The sequence below is a fragment of the Lissotriton helveticus genome, chromosome 5_1, assembly GCF_964261635.1.
Source record: "Lissotriton helveticus chromosome 5_1, aLisHel1.1, whole genome shotgun sequence".
In the NCBI taxonomy this organism is placed as follows: Eukaryota; Metazoa; Chordata; class Amphibia; order Caudata; family Salamandridae; genus Lissotriton; species Lissotriton helveticus.
The window spans coordinates 1,173,086,753-1,173,105,467 of record NC_136065.1 but is presented as its reverse complement, the minus strand read 5'-3'; the positions used below and the strand labels follow the sequence as shown (position 1 = coordinate 1,173,105,467).

General features: G+C 42.0%; 1 protein-coding gene across 2 annotated transcripts in view; it reads right to left on the bottom strand.

Annotated features, from left to right (window-relative positions):
- TDRD1 (tudor domain containing 1) overlaps window positions 1-16,497 on the bottom strand; it is a 2,637,228-nt gene extending 2,620,731 nt beyond the window's left edge. For both annotated transcript variants that reach the window (XM_078643866.1, XM_078643867.1), the window contains exons 1-2: window positions 16,354-16,497; window positions 4,623-4,944 (exon numbers count right to left, since the gene is read on the bottom strand). In XM_078643866.1, the coding sequence (XP_078499992.1) occupies window positions 4,623-4,938 (316 nt within the window). In that variant the 5' untranslated portion in view covers window positions 4,939-4,944; window positions 16,354-16,497. The remainder of the gene's footprint in view (window positions 1-4,622; window positions 4,945-16,353) is intronic.
- Window positions 16,498-18,715: the final 2,218 nt, after the last annotated feature.

Genomic DNA, 18,715 nt, shown 5'->3' with positions numbered 1-18,715 from the left:
GCGCGTGGATCACGAGCGCTACACAAGGCTGAGCATATACAGACAATGCTAATGATGTTACACGAGCGCTACACAAGGCAGATAAAAGAAATTAAACAGTGCGGCAGGTTAATTAGCAGTAATGAGAGCGCTGCACAAAGCTGATGCAAGAAATGAACAGTGCGGCGAGTTGATAAGCAGTAGGTCAACAATACCAACAGGAGAGGGAGGTGAGGGGAGCAGCCGTTTCTGCGCAGAGCAGGATGGCTACAGCTCTCCACGAGGGCAAGCGTAGGCTCTACCTCTGTGGGTGGGAGGGTCAGCAGTGAGGCGGGGTCTAGGTGCAGGGAGGGTCTGGGACGGGCCAAGGGGTCAGAGCAAAATGGCTGCAGGGTAAACAAATGTGCGTAGGTCAATTATCTCGAGCGCTGCAAACCTCGGTGTGCACCGCAGTGAAAGCGCTAGTGGTGAAAGTGAATGCCAAGTAGCGTTATCGAGCGCTGCCCCCAGAGTTACAGATTTCCAAAGTGAGTTGTTTTATTACACGAGCGCTGCACAGGCTTAACAGAACAACACAATGCTAATGATGTAACACAGGCGCGTGGATCACGAGCGCTACACAAGGCTGAGCATATACAGACAATGCTAATGATGTTACACGAGCGCTACACAAGGCAGATAAAAGAAATTAAACAGTGCGGCAGGTTAATTAGCAGTAATGAGAGCGCTGCACAAAGCTGATGCAAGAAATGAACAGTGCGGCGAGTTGATAAGCAGTAGGTCAACAATACCAACAGGAGAGGGAGGTGAGGGGAGCAGCCGTTTCTGCGCAGAGCAGGATGGCTACAGCAGCAGTCCTCACAAAAGCTGGGCTCCTAAAGGTAAATGCAAAAACAACAATTGATGGACAGAATGCATAACAATGTCATACATTCAACCCCAGTACAGAGATCTGGGCCTAAATCCATCATTGTTTTGCTCACCATGCCATTCCAGTTTGAACCCAGCCATATACAAATTAGTCTTGACCCTGCGCCCAATGGGAACAGTCCAGCTCAAACTACGAGACCAGGTCCTCCCTGGACTGGAAACAAGCATCCTAGGACCGGTTTTGGGCTTTCAGCCCTCATCAGCCAGGATAGCTCGTTTACGGTCCATGGCGGACCTGGCTTGGCAGTTTGGGCTGGACTGTTCCCATGAGGCACAGGGTCAAAACTGATTTGCATATGGCCAGGTCTAAACTGGGGTGGTAACTGAATAACTTAAAAATGGACAGAATTTGCACAGGGTTGCCCACTCATCACTAGAATGGCCATTGATCATTTTGCTACAAAGATTAGTAACAATTATTAGGTTCAGGAGACAGCTTTAACATAGAGGAAGCACACAGAATTTGTTTTTTCTTGGATGACAAGTTAAACCGCAAAAGATTTCTAAAGCTTAATCATGGCCCAGCCAAAGAGCTTTCAGAATGTTGCCGTGAATGGGCTGAACATGTAAATGCAGAATTGGTACCATTGTGAAAAAGAGTGACAGGTATGTAGAAGGACATTGTCCTCCTCTTTGGTGAAATAACTAGAGGCATACATGAAGTTCTTTCGAGTTATTTGATCCAAATATATCTCCACTGCATGGTGAGCAAAAGAATGATGGATTTAACCCAGATCTTTTGACTGGGGGAGAATGTTTTGATTTGTTCTGCATTCCGTCCATCAATAGTGTGTCTGGGGCTCCTAAAGTTGGCACACTAATTCAGGCAGGCTTACATCTCGGAAGACAGGCCACCTCCTCCTCCTCTTCAGGTGCAAAAGCAAAACTTATTTTTTATCGCACTCCTGGAGTAAGGGACATATTACTTCAGACGAAAACTGTCTAACTTCCTGATCCTTTATGTCCTTTCCTCTGTACAAATGTTCAGAACGTTTTGTATTAACATTCTAAACTTGATATTGGTGTTACAAAGTCCTCTTTAAAACCAGAAACAGAGGAAGTTCTTGCAATGGATAACTAGCTACTGACATTACAATCACACTTGAAATTGTGGACAGACCCAGGAAAAATCGAGTTAGGGTTCATGTAGGTAAAGTTCAGGACCACTTAAAAACATTATTACAGTGTGTGCAGTTACTCTGGTCCACTTGGTGATGCCGGGCATCACCAAGTGGACAGGAGGACTCCTGGCATCAATTAGTGCCTATTGGTAGTCTCAGCAGTGCTATCCAGAGACAGGCAAATAACGTGGGGAGCTGGAAATCAGGCAACCCTTCTTCATTATGGAAGTAGTTGGTTGTGTCATTGCCTTGAGCACAGATTACTGTTCAACGGTTACCTATTCGAAGTCACAGTCTGACCTGCTTGAACCGGCTTAATGCAGATATGGTAAACTTTAGTAAATCTTTCAGTTGCATTCAGTTGGATGGGAATTTGCAACCAGTCACACATCAGAAGGCTTACAATGATTCAGGCAGGAAGAGGTTTGTGAGGAGATGAGAAAGTAGTGCAGAAGGGCACAAAGGAAAGGGTAGGCAGCTTACCTTTGACTTAGCACTAACCTTACCTAGTATTCTCTAAACTGAATGCTACAGAAGAATCAACTAGCTGTCAACAACCATTATGTGGGAAGGGTATGCCCAGACGTGGGTCCCGTGTTCACGAAGGCACTGGAGTCAAGCTATCCTGGCTGAAAATGGCTGATAGCCAGAAACCGGTCCTAGGATGCTTGAATCCGGTCCAGAGAAGACATGGCTTGGCAGTTCGGTCTGGACTGTTCCCATGAGGCACAGGGTCAAGACTGATTTGCATATGGCGATGTCTGACCTGGGGTGGCTTGGTGAGAAAAATAACGATGGATTAAACCCAGATCTGTGACTGGGGGTGAATGTTTTGCCATTGTCCATCATCTTGTGTGTTTTGCTGTTCACCCTATGTGGGAAGGGTATGCCCAGATGTGGGTCCCGTGCTCATTACGCCATTAAGCTAGCAGTCACTTAAGGTACAAAAAGGTTTACTTTGGGAGGACACCCACAATCAATTCAAAATTACAATACACAATAAGGGAATTATTAAAACAACATATCAGAGTTTCAGAAAATCCGAAACACGAGCCAGATGACATATAATTTCTGTAACACAGAACTTTGACCCTTCTTAATGGGCTCCTGAAAGTTTCACGATTTTGGCTGGACACTGGAGTTGCAGTAATCCAAAACCAAATTATCCGTAATGCCATTCTCACCATAAACCTGTTGTTTTAGCCATTTACCAATACTAGGGACAACCATGGGCTACCTCTGCAGTCTGGATCACCATACATTCAAAACAGCAATCTGTAGTCTTTACCAACACATTATGGATATATTGTACAAATATAGCAAACACAAATTGGAAGGGGAAAAATCAATGCACCCACACAATCTGCCAATATACAGGTCTTCTGTAACATCATACACTTACTATACAGATGTCTAAGCTCTTAGATCATGTGACTGAAAAAATAAACCTTATCAATACAGATGTGAGGCCAAGCACACAGAAGCAGAGGCACATGAAAACGCTTTACAACATAGGGTATGTAAATCTTAAAAGATCACAGTGAAACTTTAAAGCAGTCTTTTGTGTTGCATTTTACATTTCTTGTGTATTTTTCACAAAGTGTGCCTTTCTACTGCTAATCCTGCCTCAATTGCGGAAGATCCTCTTCCAAGCACATTATTCTCTGAGAGGGTGTGTTTTCCCAGACTGCAAAAAACCAGAAACATGCAGATTGATCTTCATTGCAGGTCTCAAATAAGACTAAAACAGCATACCACACTACAAAGCCAATTTATAAAGGAACAATTAAATAGTTTGCTGAATTCACTGTTTTACAATTTTTATTTTTATAGACCTTATAATATGGATTCATTTTTAACGTCCAACTGTTCTCTCAAATTTACTGCCAAAATGAAAACCTTTTCCACTTATGGTTTGTTAAATACTCTACTAATATTAATAGTAAGCATGCCTTTTCATCCATACTATACATAACCAAGACATACATAAGTGAAATTAAATCTAGTGAGCAGTAATCTGAAGGCACATCAGGTTTCACCTGCTTTTCTTTCTCGCAACTGAAACTTTAGTAAGGAAAATTGAGAACGATTTTTAAAACCCTTTCTCCTACCATCACAGTATATGAGAAGTTCCATTCTGTGCAATTTTTATAACTTTTCATTCAAATAAAAGTCAAATGCTGCACAAGGATCGTGTAAGTACACCACTCTAGTGTTAGGGTATAGTGTGTTACCAGAACCAGATCTTTACAATGTTACAGTACCAGCATTTGTATGTCTAACATGGGATTATATTCACTGCATCTTTTCAGATTGACGTACACAATGCATAAACGTAAAACGAAATGGTCACTACAGGCACTGCACACAGAAATTAGGCTGGCAATGACGGTAGAAGGTTGACAATTTCACTTTCGGTAAGACACAGTCACAGCTGTCATCAGCCATAACTAACAAGGTGATCTTAAAAAATAAAATTTCTTCCACAAAGAAAAAAATCGGCAAATTGGGAATTCAAATGTTCTACTCTCACAATGAAGATTGACTGCCTAAAGGCTTTAAAAGGGTAAATGAAAAGACATATTTTCTTACCTAGCATTGGCCCTCTATTCATCTTCGAAACGACTTCACCTTCTTTGCCCCAGTCTGTAACTTTACCACTGTCCTTTGGACTACAATCCCGGGACTTCAATTCAGTATTTGCAAAATACTGTTTTGTTTGTTCACAAAGATAAAAGTTCTTGTTTAAAAGTCCAATAGAAGCACCTGCAATTGCTGGTCTTGGTGAAAAGTTTGGATACGTTCGAGGGCTCCTTAGAGATTCATGGGGGATCCCCTTTTCTCGTTTTTCATTTCCAGGAAAAGGCAGATTCATTCTCAACACATTACTACTGAAATGATTCGCCATTTACCACTGCAATGAAAAGGAACATAATAAATGAAATGATTTAAAATGTAAAACTGGTAATTTCAGGCAATAAAATATTTGTAAGAATATCCTAAGACAGCTATTACGAATTTTTTGACATTTTCCAACATAATATGGGTGGACTTAATTAATGATGCATATAGTGACTCTTAACACAAGAGTTGCCAATATCAGGTGATGTCCGGTGAAAACTTCATTTTTTATCAGAACCAAAGTGTTTCAGCCATCTTTAGGTCACCTAGTATGATTATCAGATAAACACTACACCTTTCATTATGAACTAGTAAAGTAATTTAAGAATCTTTCTACATTTACAAGTCTTCAGGTAGTAACATTTTGCTTCCGTGTGTAACATTCAATGAATTCACAGTATTGAATATATAATGTCAAAGGAATGATGGAACTGCAATAGGTTAAGCCAATATTGAGGTTTATAAGATTCAAGTGACACACTGAAACTTCTCGAAAATATATGTTTATTGACCTTATTCTGACAGTAAACATTTTCAAAAAAAGAATGAAAGCTGTACTTGGACCACTGTGTTAGAGGCTGAGGATTAGCCAGCACTTTTTTCCACATACTCTGGAACTGCCCAATAATACAATGTTATTGGACGAGGATTGAGGGGGTGATGACGAGGGTTCCGGGCTCCACATTCAGCCGGAGGCATGCTGGCTCGTGCTGGGCATTATAGGGGAGGACCCATGGCCTGCCACACAAAACCATGGCTGTTAGCTGCTGGGGTCGCAAAACACAATATAGCATGACTGAGGGGGGCCCTGGATCCTCCAAAATTATTCGGCAGGATCATCGATATGGATTGGTGCCACCTAGCAGAGAAAGTAGTGTATAAGAGTAGAGGCTGCCCCAAGAAGTGGAAAAAGATATGTAGCCCCTGTAAGAAATACAGATTCTAGGAGGTGGGGAGGGGGCAATATGGCAATATGGACCTGGGAGGTCAAGGAAAACCATATGTAATGTGTACAAATGCTCAGTATATATGCCTCATATTCTATGGCTAAACCGATACTACCAGCACAACAGTTTGTACAATATATGATTGTCTGATGTTTTGATGTGTATCTGTCTGGCATTGACTTGTGTAGTAAAAATATTTTTTTAAAGAATGAAAGCTGTAAATTCGAGAAAGTGTCAATTGATTTAAACAAAGCTGTTTGAGAGTCCTTTCAATGGGAGTGATACATGGTTAGAAAAAACAAACATGTTGAAAGTGGGCACACCCAGAGGGTGAATAATGTATTTTCTGAGCTAGAGCCCTCCCTCTACTCCATTGTAAAATCTCTCCACTGATACTACAAAAAAGAATTCTTCTTTCCACACCCACATTTTGGTGTTCGGAGCAATAGCTACAAAGAATACAAAGTTTACTACTAACAGAGCTCACCCAAACGTTTCTACTCCCTAACTTCACACCCTTGTTCTCACTTTTGCTAAACAAACAAGTGCTTCCCCATACATCACCCCACAAAGATGGTTGCTGGGTACCACTGCCTAGTTGGAATTCAAAATTAACTTACAACCAAAGACAATCTCTATCATGTGATATTTTTGTATTTATTATAAACTGATGAGCTCTATACCGTGTTTCATGTTGCATTTGGTTACTTTAGTGTGCTACTAAGAATGATCTGAATATGAGGCAGCTAGGGTCCATTCCAATAGCCATCAACGCATATCCCTTTAACAGCTGAAGGCAAAGTAGTTCAAAATCCCACTTCTCGGGTCTTTCCTAAAAAGCTTGTATTAGGGCTTATATTTTAAGTGTTCCGTAGTTTAAGGCCCCAAGCTCCCATGATTCTGGCTCCATTTGTGATAGGTTGAATGCGTTTAATGTATTACATGACTAGCCATTGCCGTGCGGGCCCCTTATTACATCACTACGTTGGATAGAATTTCTGTGGCCACCTTGGACTCCTTATCTTTAGAGTAGAATGTAATCTGGCGGTCGAATGGGCAGGTGCATTAGTATACCATCCGCCTGGGGGCAATAAGAAGGAGTTTAGTATAGCTCTTCTGGACAGACTGGCTCCCCATGTCCTGACTGCAAAAAATGTTCTACTCGTAGGGGACTTTATCATTTAGAGATGCCTTCCAACTTACATTCTGCTAATCTAGTTGCCATGATGGACTCTCTGGGGCTATCGATAAGAACTATTGGCCCCACCCATAGTGCAGGCCACACCCTGGATGCCATTTTTTCCAATATACCGGACCTGAGTACTGAACCTCCACAGGTACTTGATTGGACAGATCATATGGCACTAAGCTTCTCGATACCGTCTGCCCACTTAGTACAGCGGGAACAAGGTCAGCAGAGTTTCTGAAGACCTTGGTCGAGAGTAACCACCGCCACTTTCTGTCAAATCAATAGAGATCCCCCACCTAATGTGGATGCGGACCCTAACTTGGCCTGGAAAGGATTGGAGGGAGCAATTCAGGCAGCCATAAACATAGCTCCATTAAAAAAAGCCTTCATCCAGAAGAGGGTAGCCCCGGCTCCCCGGTATTCGGATAAGGAGAAGTCCAGGTGTAGAATTCTGGGGAGGAAATGGAGAAAATCAAAGAGGAAACAAGATGAACTGCTATACCGGAAAGCACATAGAGATTATTTAAATAGTTGTAACTCAGCAAGGAGGTTCCATCTGGGTGCACGCATTACGGAGGCCAAGAATCCCTCTAGAGAATTGTATAAGATATTGAAAGAATTCACTAATCCGAAGGCGAATAACGAGGCACCTCCCCCCACACAGGAACTATGTGATGATCTAGCTAGGCACTTTACCGATAAAATCGAACTGATCTATCATTCGTTTGATACAACCAGGGAGGAACATGGAGATGGAGATGTTCCTAAAGTACCCCGGCTGGTAGAGGGCTCTCCTTGTGGGTTGGATTGTTTTGTTCCCATAACCAGAGAGCAAGTAAGAATCCTATTAAGTCAGGTAAAGTCGGGCTCGCCTTTTGATCCTGTACCACCAACAGTGATGTCAACACTTAGCCCCATCCTAGCTGATGCACTCCCCAAAATGTATAACATCTCGCTGGAGACAGCCATATTGCCAAATGTGTGGAAAAGAGCGCGGGTCAAGCCTCTACTAAAGAAGGCGACGGCAGACCCGTCTGAATTACAGAATTATAGACCCATCTCACTCCTCCCCTGTTGTGCGAAGGTTCTGTAAACTTTGGTACACCAACAGCTGTCCCAGTATCTGGAACAAAACCATCTCTTAGACCCCTCTCAGTCTGGCTTCCGTGCATCTCACAGCACGGAAGCTGCACTGCTGGAAGTGACAGACTCCATCAGAATGACACTAGACAGAGGGACTCCAGTGATCCTTGTCCTCCTCGATCTGTCAGCAGCTCTTGACACCATTTCCCATCGGTTATTGCTGGACAGATTGAGGGGGAAAAGCTCTTGATTGGATCCTGAGTTTTCTATCAGGAAGGACACAGAGTATCCAGATGGGGTCATTTGTATCCCAGACAGCAGGGGTAGACAGGGGTGCTCCGCAGGGCTCAGTGTTGAGCCCGACCCTGTTTAATGCCTATGTGACACCCTTGGCAGATATCATCAGAAGTTATGGGTTTAAAACCATCTCATATGCGGATGACACACAGCCAATTGTTCCCCTTGAGGAGGATATCATGTCAACCCAAGGGAAATGTAGAAGCTGCATGTCTAGTATCGCTCTCTGGATGAGGAGGAATTATTTGCAACTGAACTCATCAAAAACTGAAATCCTGCTTTTTGGAAAAGCGGAGACAATCTGGTCCCCCGAGTGGTGGCCACCCAAGTTAGGGGAGGCCCCTCCACCCAGGAGTTGGGCCAAGAATCTGGGTGTTAGGATAGATGATCAATTATCCATGGAGGAACATGTTAAGATAGTATCCGGTATGTGCTTCTGCACTATGAGGATGCTAAGAAAAATCTTCCCCTGGATTCCTCTGTCGGTGAGGAAAACTCTTGTCCAGTCACTCGTGGTGAGTTGGCTGGACTACGGCAACGCGCTGCTGGTGGGGGCTAGGGAGGACTTATTAATGCGCCTACAGGTGGTGCAGAACACCCCAGCCCTTCTGGCCTTAAATAAGCCAGCACGGACTCCCTCCTCCCCCTTACTGAAAGCAGCTTCACTGGCTCCCGGTGAAGAAACGAGCCATTTTTAAGATGCTCGTTGTCATCTTTAAATCATTACAGGGGAAAGGACCTGTTCATCTGAGCAATAAACTCAGGCGGTATCTACCGGCCAGACAACTGAGATCCAGTAATGCCAACCCTCTGTGTTTACAGAAGATACAGAGGGCAAGACTGGGCGGTAGAGCCTTTTGTCATCTGGCCCGAGACATTGGAGTAAACTACCAGCAAATATTAGGGTTTGTAATGAACTACCCAGGTTTAAAAAATTGTTAAAAACATGGCTGTTTTAGTTGGTTGTGTCCCCCTCATCTTTCCCTTACAGCGCCAAGAGATCCCTTCGGGGATGATTCGCTTGCGCTTATTAAGTCCACAAAGTAAAGTAAAGTAACATGTGCTTATCCCAGTAAGGATGCAATAGGGTATTAGTTTTTGTAGATAATTTGGACCTTTGCCCCAAAAGATTTTGTAGGCAGTGCAACACATTGTAAACTTGACCCTGGCACCTACAGTCTACAAATGTAAAATTATGACGGCTGGGTGTGTGTGTGTTCATGGCTCCTCGGATTCAGGGAATTTTGCTGCCTGGTTCTGGAGTCTTTCAATCTTAAAAAAAGTTTTTGTGAAGTCAATGTAAAACTATGCTGCAATAGTCAAATCTTGCCATCACCATGGATCTTATCAACCCCATATAAACGTGTGGTCGGAGGAATGGGAGGATTCACTGAAGAAGGGCGACTGCTGGATGATTTATTTGAAGGTAGCATTAACTTTAAGCACAAAAAAATGACATTAAAAATGATGGGCAGCATGCCTAATCCAGGAGGCCAATCAAAAGATGGCACCTTGATTTCCGTTCTTCTTAACACCAGTATCTCTGTCCTGCTTCAATTCAGACTGAGGTCACACACCTTAATCAAGCAACTGCATGGTCTTTCCACAAAGATATGAATTGGTATGTAGACCAGTTTTACAATTAAAAATGAATTTGACCTACACTGGAGTACATTTGGAGTTTCACCACAAAGTGCTCTAAGAGTGCAGCCAGAGTACTCCTGTAAACGCTGGACAGGTTAAGATAAACTTCAAAGTACTCTGAAGAATACTGGGAGAATTGGTGATTCCGTCAACTCTATTCATAATTAATCAAGACCACAGGAAGGTCTATAAATTGCAGCCCATAAAACATGTCTTTCCAACAAGATATTGTGGTCCACAGTACCCAAGGAGGATTAGAGGTCAGAAAGTGCAAGGATAGAAGAACATCCAGAGTTTTTTACAAATCTGGGTCATGGGTGATTCAGTGCCCCTGCAGGCTAGAAACCATCTGGTGGTTGTGCAATACATGCTGGTGATGTTCCGGGTTTAATTTGTGCTGCCTTGCTTCTTTTTCAATGATCTTGCTGTGGAAGTGTAGGATGTATGTTGGACAGGAGATAGAAGGGATCTTTGGGCCATGCACTGGTTTCTTAAGGAAGTCGTGACTGCATGTTTCAAAGGCGTGAGACTACTCGTTGAGCAAAGATGGTGTTGATAACCACAGCAAAAGTACTCTTCCAGAAATTGGACTAATGGTTTCATTCGTAAGTGGGGGGGGGGCACAAGGCTCTACTATTAGATCTTTCCTATTTCTTTCTAGCCAGTTTGGACATATTCTCCTTGGTAGGAAGCGTGAGAAGAACAAAACTGAAGGAGGGAGAGGGAAGAAAGTAGAGGTATGATGTTGCAGAAAATGGAATCTCTTATTTTAGATCATAAAAACAAGTGGTCCTTTCAGGGCTGATATATCATACATTATTTTTTTCAGTTGACTGGGTTGCAGGAGATCTGAAATGTTTCACCTTGTTTCATATTGCGCTTCAATGATGTGCTTTGCCAAGCAGAACTTCACTTCTGTGACAGTTTTGCAGTAATTATCTTGTGTACGTTGCAGTGGTGTTCATTCGTGGCCAACAACAAATTATACCACTGGCATTCCGGGTAATGAGTGATTGATCTCAGCCCACCAAGTTCTGAGTTCAACCATTTGAATCAGCTTTTTTTCCCCGTTATAGGAGTTTGTGTTCTCTGAGGAACCAGTGTATCTGGTGTAGTTCAAACTGAAAAAAAGATTGATCAAGCATATCAACTAAAAAGCAGTTCAGGATCACTTACAAAAGGAAGGACTGTTCAAAGATTATGACTTCAGTGCGAACTCTAGGGAAGGAGAACTACGATGGCATCTTTTTGCTCCTGTGAACTTTGCATCTCACTCTGCCCAAGTAGTCCAAGATCCTAGCATTCTAAAATGAAAATGGCTAAGGTTCCAATCCAGTCTCCTTCTCTCACAAACATATCATAACATGCCGTTACTCGTCCATTAGCGCTCATCACCTGCTCACTAAGCCCTACGATGCTTCACCTCATATTCTGCCTTCCCAAACCTATGGCAGCTACTCCTTAGCATCGACTTGTGTTTCCAATGCTCTCCTCAATACATCTTTTCAGGTTCCCCAGCAAACATGCAGAAATAAAAAGTCCTCTGGAAAGCGCAGGCTGGAGTCAACTTCCCAACTTGAGCCTGAAACTCATGCAGACTGTAACTCACAAACTATCTATTACTTCCTTGAGTATGTTACATATAGGGCAACAACAACTTATGAGAATACAGAATTATTTTATTAGTATGTTCCACAACACCTTTACCCCCATGGATGAAGAAAAAAAAAACATTCTATATTTTAAAAGAATGTACTATAAAGCAATGCTCTAATATAGTGTAGGTTATAAGAATTAATGTTACTGTGAGAATAAACAATGGTTGTATTTAACACAGGCGATTAAACAATATATTAAAACGAATTTCAACATGTTCTATGGTGTTCAAATGGTTTTCATTACTCAAAGCACTAAACGACGAAATTAGTATATGATGAAATAATCCCTCCATTTCTATTCCTTAACTCAATCTGATCATCAACGTGCCTAAATACGTTTCCTATGTGGCCTCTGCTGGATAACATAGTTATTTCCAGTTAGCAAATGTGCTTTAGGAAGTTGGCAGCTCGTCTCTATCATGGCGTTCCAAGCTTAGAACAGCACAAATGAAGCCTGGCTCTGAAATCCAAGGACATTAAGCTCTTTGCAGAACACATATCTCACAAAGCTCCCAATGAAGACTGCTCCCAATGAAGACTGAAGTATCTATCTTGCATCAGACTTAAATACCCTTTTCTTATTATGAAAATGATAGACCTTGTGAATAAATTTTTAGATCAATAATTAGCTTGCCAGGTATTGTGCACAATAACTAAATTCTGATACATATCACAATTCACACCAATACATATATGTGAAAAATTGCTGCATCTACCTAAAAAACAAAACTGTATGACAAACAAGCAATTACTAAATTAAATAGGTGTTTACAAATGAGAAATATACACTAAAGTACCTAAATAAATTAAATGCAATGGGAACCACATATGCAGGAATGCATAGCGTGTGCCTTAATAAACATCCCATGCATCTCTTTGTTGCTGTTCACATCATGGGGTGCTCCCCTACCAGGATGGGCCAAGAATATAATAGCAATGGCTTAAGTGGGGACATCTGGACACGGGCCAAGATATCAGTGTGTGTATGTCTACATTTATGGCCATCAGACCTAAATTTAAACTAGCCACTGCCAATTTCCAAGAACTATGTTATAGCCCATCTTTTTCCCCTTTGTATATGCCATTGTAGGCAGACTTGCCATATGAAAAACTACATGACCAAGTACCTTCTACATAGGAATACAAGCAGTCCCAGGTGTCATGCGTCTTAGTTAGGCCAACGTAGCAACAATGCCAACTTTCACCATGAAACCGTTTCCTAAGTTGCCTTCCCCTTCACACAATAACCTTTTACACATATTTAAGTGCTTTGCAATGCTGGATTTGTTTCTTTGAAGCTGCTTCGCTTACAGATTCTACTGGACGGGAACTTAATCACGACTCCTTGAACACCATGTACAAAACCTCTTCACACATTGTGCAAATGTTGATCTATTTTTCAACCACAAGGCAACACGGCTATCTATAGACCATAACAATGTTGGCTTGCTCAGGACTCGCTGGGATGCTTTTAATTACAAATAGACAAGCATTCATGGGTTTAATTAGAGGAGTGCTTTGTTGTCATTGGTGAAGTCTTTACAAGCTGAATGTTTGGCCAGCAGCTGGCTGAAATCTCTTCAAAGGGTGTCCAGCTTGAGACCAAAACGGGGACTTATGTTATTTCCCTTCAGATAACCGGGGTTTGATCAGAAACCACACATGCGCCCTAGACACTTGGGTTAAGAACGGCATAGTAGGAGTGCGTCAGACTTTATATATATTGTTTTGTATGCTTGCATGTATACATCACTTTTGCACGATGATGGACTTTTTATCCTGTTCACTGTCCTGGTACTTATAATAACGTATCTGCTTCTGTTTATTAATAATTGCATAACACATTCTATACAAGAATCGCGTAGGTTCAATTAACATGGAAAACATACCACTGTGTATTCCTCGTATATTTCTCTGAGAGCACGAGTGACTGAGCAAAAGGGTTCTAGATCTGTTACCACGATCCCTTGGGGATCCAGGTTGTCATGTTCAGCGGTTGCCAGAATCACCTGCTACCCACTTAGGTTTAGGGCTACTTGTTGTAAATATGTTATACCTTTTCTGTGTCTATTGTTTAAGAATGCTTGTATGTATTCTGTACGGAGTGTTCTGCTAACGCCAGTTGAAGTCTAGGTCAGCTGGCCTTGTTTGCGGTGCTCCTTAATTTTGGCATGATGCTTTGTTTCTTTTCCCTAAAGGAGGAAGGTACGTTGCAAATCTATTATACCTTTTTCTGTGTCTATTGTTTAAGAATGCTTGTATGTATTCTGTACTGAGTGTTTTCCTAATGCCAGTTGGAGTCTAGGTCAGCTGACGTGAGGACCTCGTTTGCTGTGCTCCTTAATAAATCTATATCTACTCACCTTACATCATGTGGCATCATTTACAACACTACCCATGGTGGCACTGTGACCTAGTTGGCCTAAGGACAACAAATACTGACCGGGTGCATAGAATCAGTTTGCCACCATCCCAACTGTTATGCCGTCCACAAACGTGCAGTTCCTAACGTAGGGGGTGGAAACTACACAACACAGGGTTTGGGCTTTAGCAAGGAGGTGCAGCTCGGATCCTCCTCACTAAGTCTGTATAAAGGCCCTCAAAACAAAAAGGAGACATGAAGGGCTAAACAATTATGACCTAGTAATAAATCTTCCATCAAAAATAAAATCCAAGAATGTTGTGTTTCTCATCAAACAATTCAAAGAAGACAGAGACCTATCTGAGTCACTAAAGTCCAGATTTACGTGCGAGTGTAGAATGAAAATACCTATCCTTCAAACTATTGGCGACATACTTTGCATTCTTAATAAGGGTAACTTGTGTCTACTCATCAGCCTTGACCGATCAGCAGGTTTTCACACACTGCACCACCACATCCTCATGAGCAAACTCAGAACAAAACTGGGTATAAGCAGCTCAGTTCGGAGCTAAAATATCACCTAAAAAACAAATCCACCAAATATTACAGCACAATCTTTCAGACCCAACTCCCTTAGGCCAGGGATTACCTAAAGGCCCAGATCTATTTTCAGCTCTCTTTAACCTATACTTGGATCATCTCACCATCCTGCTCAAACGTTTGAACTCCTTGTTGATATACAGCTGCACCAAGAAGTCTCTCCCCAGGAAGACATAAGCCTCATTAAAGAAGACTCTTAGACTTTCAAGAATGTGTGGCAATTCACTATCAGGAACTAGATCACATGAAAACCAAATTCCTTTTCATCTCACCACCTTACAGTCTGCTTCAGTTTTAACCATGGTTGCAGTCACTTAATGCACAGGGCAAGTTTAACATCACTGAATGTACAAAATCACGTGGCTTGATGCATGCAAAAGTGTGAAAAAACATGCACTAGATTTTTATGTGCATGGAACAAGTGTCTATTAAATCAAACCAAATAGTTTTTTTGTACAACAGGAATAATGAACTCATATTGGAAGGTGCTCTCATGTGTAATAATGAAGAAAAAGGTGGTTCCACAAAATACAATATTTGCCTAGGGTGGAATAATTAGACACGTTTATGGGTTAGGTGCATTACAGTTAGGTCGAGTGGGTCTAGTATAATTTTTATGATTTTTCGACGCATGAGGGACTACAACAGCACCTTGAATGTAAAGTATCAGTTGAGCAACTTAATTGCTGTCTAGACGCTATGACGCAATAAAATAAGCAACCATCCATCAATATTACAGCATAGCCTGCTTGCACGTGGAAAGGGTAGTCAACAGTAGAGGCGGCGAGTGTTGTTGCAAAAGCCAATGAGAAACAAGAAGGTGAAAAGATCCCCTACATACAGATTGAAAAAAAAAAAAAGAAAGTTCAGTATGTGGGTCTGTGTGATAAATATCTAGCTCGTCTTAAGAAACTTGGGGGTTTTTTTGTTTTGTTTTTTAAAGTAGGCCGAGTCCTGACATGGTGCAACTTCAGAGTTTTCAACTTGATCAGTGGTCTTTCATGTCATTGTGGGGAATACTGTTTTGATATTCATACCGTAAACACAAAACGAAATTTCCCTAAAAGGAAATAAAATAAAACTGACGATTTTAACGCCGCACAACTCCGCTGCTTGCGATAAAGGATTACTCAAGCGTGCCACACCACGTGCATGCAAACATCACACATGGGGCAAACTTAAGTAATTTCACACATTTGCTTTCAGACAAGTTGTGAACTATGAATAGGCATGAGAATGATTACTGCACCCTAATGCCAAATATAGCGCTTGTTAATAGTATTTTAGAAACAACCCCAGGCAAGAAGCGGGATATTCTGTCCAGTGAAGCAAACACAATGATAAAAAATAGGTCCCAGCACAACACAATACACCCTAGACCACACGACTCTCCAGTCTTCCCCCACCTCATCACTACATGTATTAATGCCGAGTGTCCCTCCTCCATAACTTGCCCTCGACAAGGGCAAGAAAAGCTTTGTGCGGTCACACTACTTTGAACACATCAGTGGTTTCCCCCCACATACATCTGGCACTTCTATGCCTTCGCGTAACACTGGGAAGCGCAGTTCCTATATATCAACGGTCGAAAACCGCACCAGTGAAACCCTGCATCGTACCTTACTGCTGCATGACCACTAACCTCTCTCAATCCAAAGCGTGCCCTCTGTTAATAATCATAGACTGTACTGATCACACGCGCCTCTTCGACGGACACCCGAAGACTGACCCGCAGGCGATTGTGCGCAGCGTCCGAACGCTCTACGCACGAGCGCGTGCGCGCTTCCTCATCCGGCCGGCGGATCTACGAGGGGCCCGTCATAGAAACAAAAAGAAGAGCTTCCGGATAGGTAGGTGCTGATCATTATGACGCAGCGTTCATAGCATACAACGAAAACAATTTCAAGAGTCTGTTCAAGATCTCTGCAGTTAGCTCGAATACTGAAGAGAAAGACTTAGTGTTAAGACAGATCTTCCCACACAGCGATGCATTGAATGTCTTCTTTTTATTCAACAAAGTAAAAGCACTGGTAAAGGGGCCAACACATCCGCACTGGCTGCCTCGCAATTTCAACTGGTTCACATGTATCTTTTCTTATTACCTAACAGCATTTTGCTTAGCAACATTTATGTACATTCTATAATCCTTCACCCGGCAAAATCAATGATACACACACAATACATAGCTAAGCTGCAATTAGTCTGTAGCAATGGGTTAGGCTGTTTCATATATGGTTTTTTTTCTGTGAGTGACAGAATTCTGACAAGTACAAACATTCAGACAGGAGAATAGTGATTCGCCAATTAACTTGCGGAGAGAATCTTGATTTTATTGAAAGACAAGGGAGGCTAACCTTATGTAATTACCTTTTATTGCTGCCCCAATATAAAGCCCTTTAAAGACTATTCAATACATCATAAATAAAAACATTCCAACAAAGAATGTTCAAACATCATATAGCTCTATGACAACTAGTTATCTTCCTCTTTAAGCTGTAACGAAAACAACGCCGCCCTCATAACAGCTTCATCCGAGACGTACCTGGAGAGAATTATATGGTAAAAAAACGGAAATCAAGTGATATCAAAAGGAAAAACATAACCATGTTACAAGTCTCTCTGCAAGGTAATTGGAGGTTCACCATTTCATTACAGGACCAGAGGCTACTATTATGCATGTTTACAGCTCCCCAGCGCCACATTGCTCACATGTTCCAGAGGCTTAAGATACTAAGTTTGTAAATGTGCTATCACTTGATCAGTCTGCCGCTTTTAGTATGTCTGCAAATGTGCCTCCTGTGCAAAAACACCTTACTGGCAATTGCACCCCTAGATGAGTGTGCTTAAAATCTAGATAAATCTATTCCTGCCTCGGACATCACTGCCCTCACCCATCTTGAAATGGTAGCTGGGGATACCGCCCTGAACAGTTTAATATATGAAATTTGTAACTGACCCTCACCATTCTAACATGGTTTGTCTGTAAATCCCCATGCAACTTACTACACATAACTTTTGACAGTCTTTAAAAGAGGAATAAAAGATGTTCTCAGACATTGTTTGGTTCTCTTCCATATCTTGAAGTGTTACCCATCTGGAGAGTAATAACTATTACAAATCCCTAAATTTCTAACACCCAATACTCTTCCAAAGGAGATTAAACATAGCAAGCCTTCTAATTTAAGTGATATTTGTCTCCTTGAGAGAAAGCAATTATCAAGGCCAAGAAACAAACAGGTCAAAGATAGGGTTAACATTCCATAATAAATTATAACAAGCCCTAGGTGGGCACCTAAGTCTTATTCCTTTCATTACCCTGCAATTCAAAGGGTTACTACCAATTGCAAAGTTATTCACTAAAGCATGTCCTGCTGAAATTTCAGATCTGTAACAGTTAACAGTCCTATAGGACAGACCTAACCTGAATAAACCTGCAAGATATTTGCTGTTTTTACAGAAGGAGCTTCCATTGTAGTGTGTTTATCTAGGGACCTGTATCGATAATCCTATTTCTGACCTTTGCCCAGTTATAAATCACTAACATCCATACAACTGCACAGAAACCCGTTTCATAAATTAGTCATAGCGCATGCTGTCACATTAAGCAAGCACTATTCCTCCAACCCCCTAGAAAGCACATCGAGTTCTTAAACAAATCCAAGCCTCGAGCAAACCTGGGAAATCCCCACCTGCCATGTTTTGATTTAGTTCAAGAACTCCTGTAAAGCACTGCAAGAACGCTCAGTTCTTAGTGACATCTTTATTGACGTCTTATGTCCATCCTTACGTCAAACCCAGCACCTCTCAGGTATAAATATACCAACGCTGTCCTAAGCAGACACACGGTGGTGATGAACCTGGAGCAGTGACTACTTGCCGGAGAGCCCAGCTGATACGAGAGCCCACGGACGCTGCCCCTCCCCTTTTGACGCGCTGAGGAAGACGCTGTCTTTTCTCTTGCCGAGAAATCCAGCCTCCAGCGTTTCCAGCCCACCTTCGCGGGT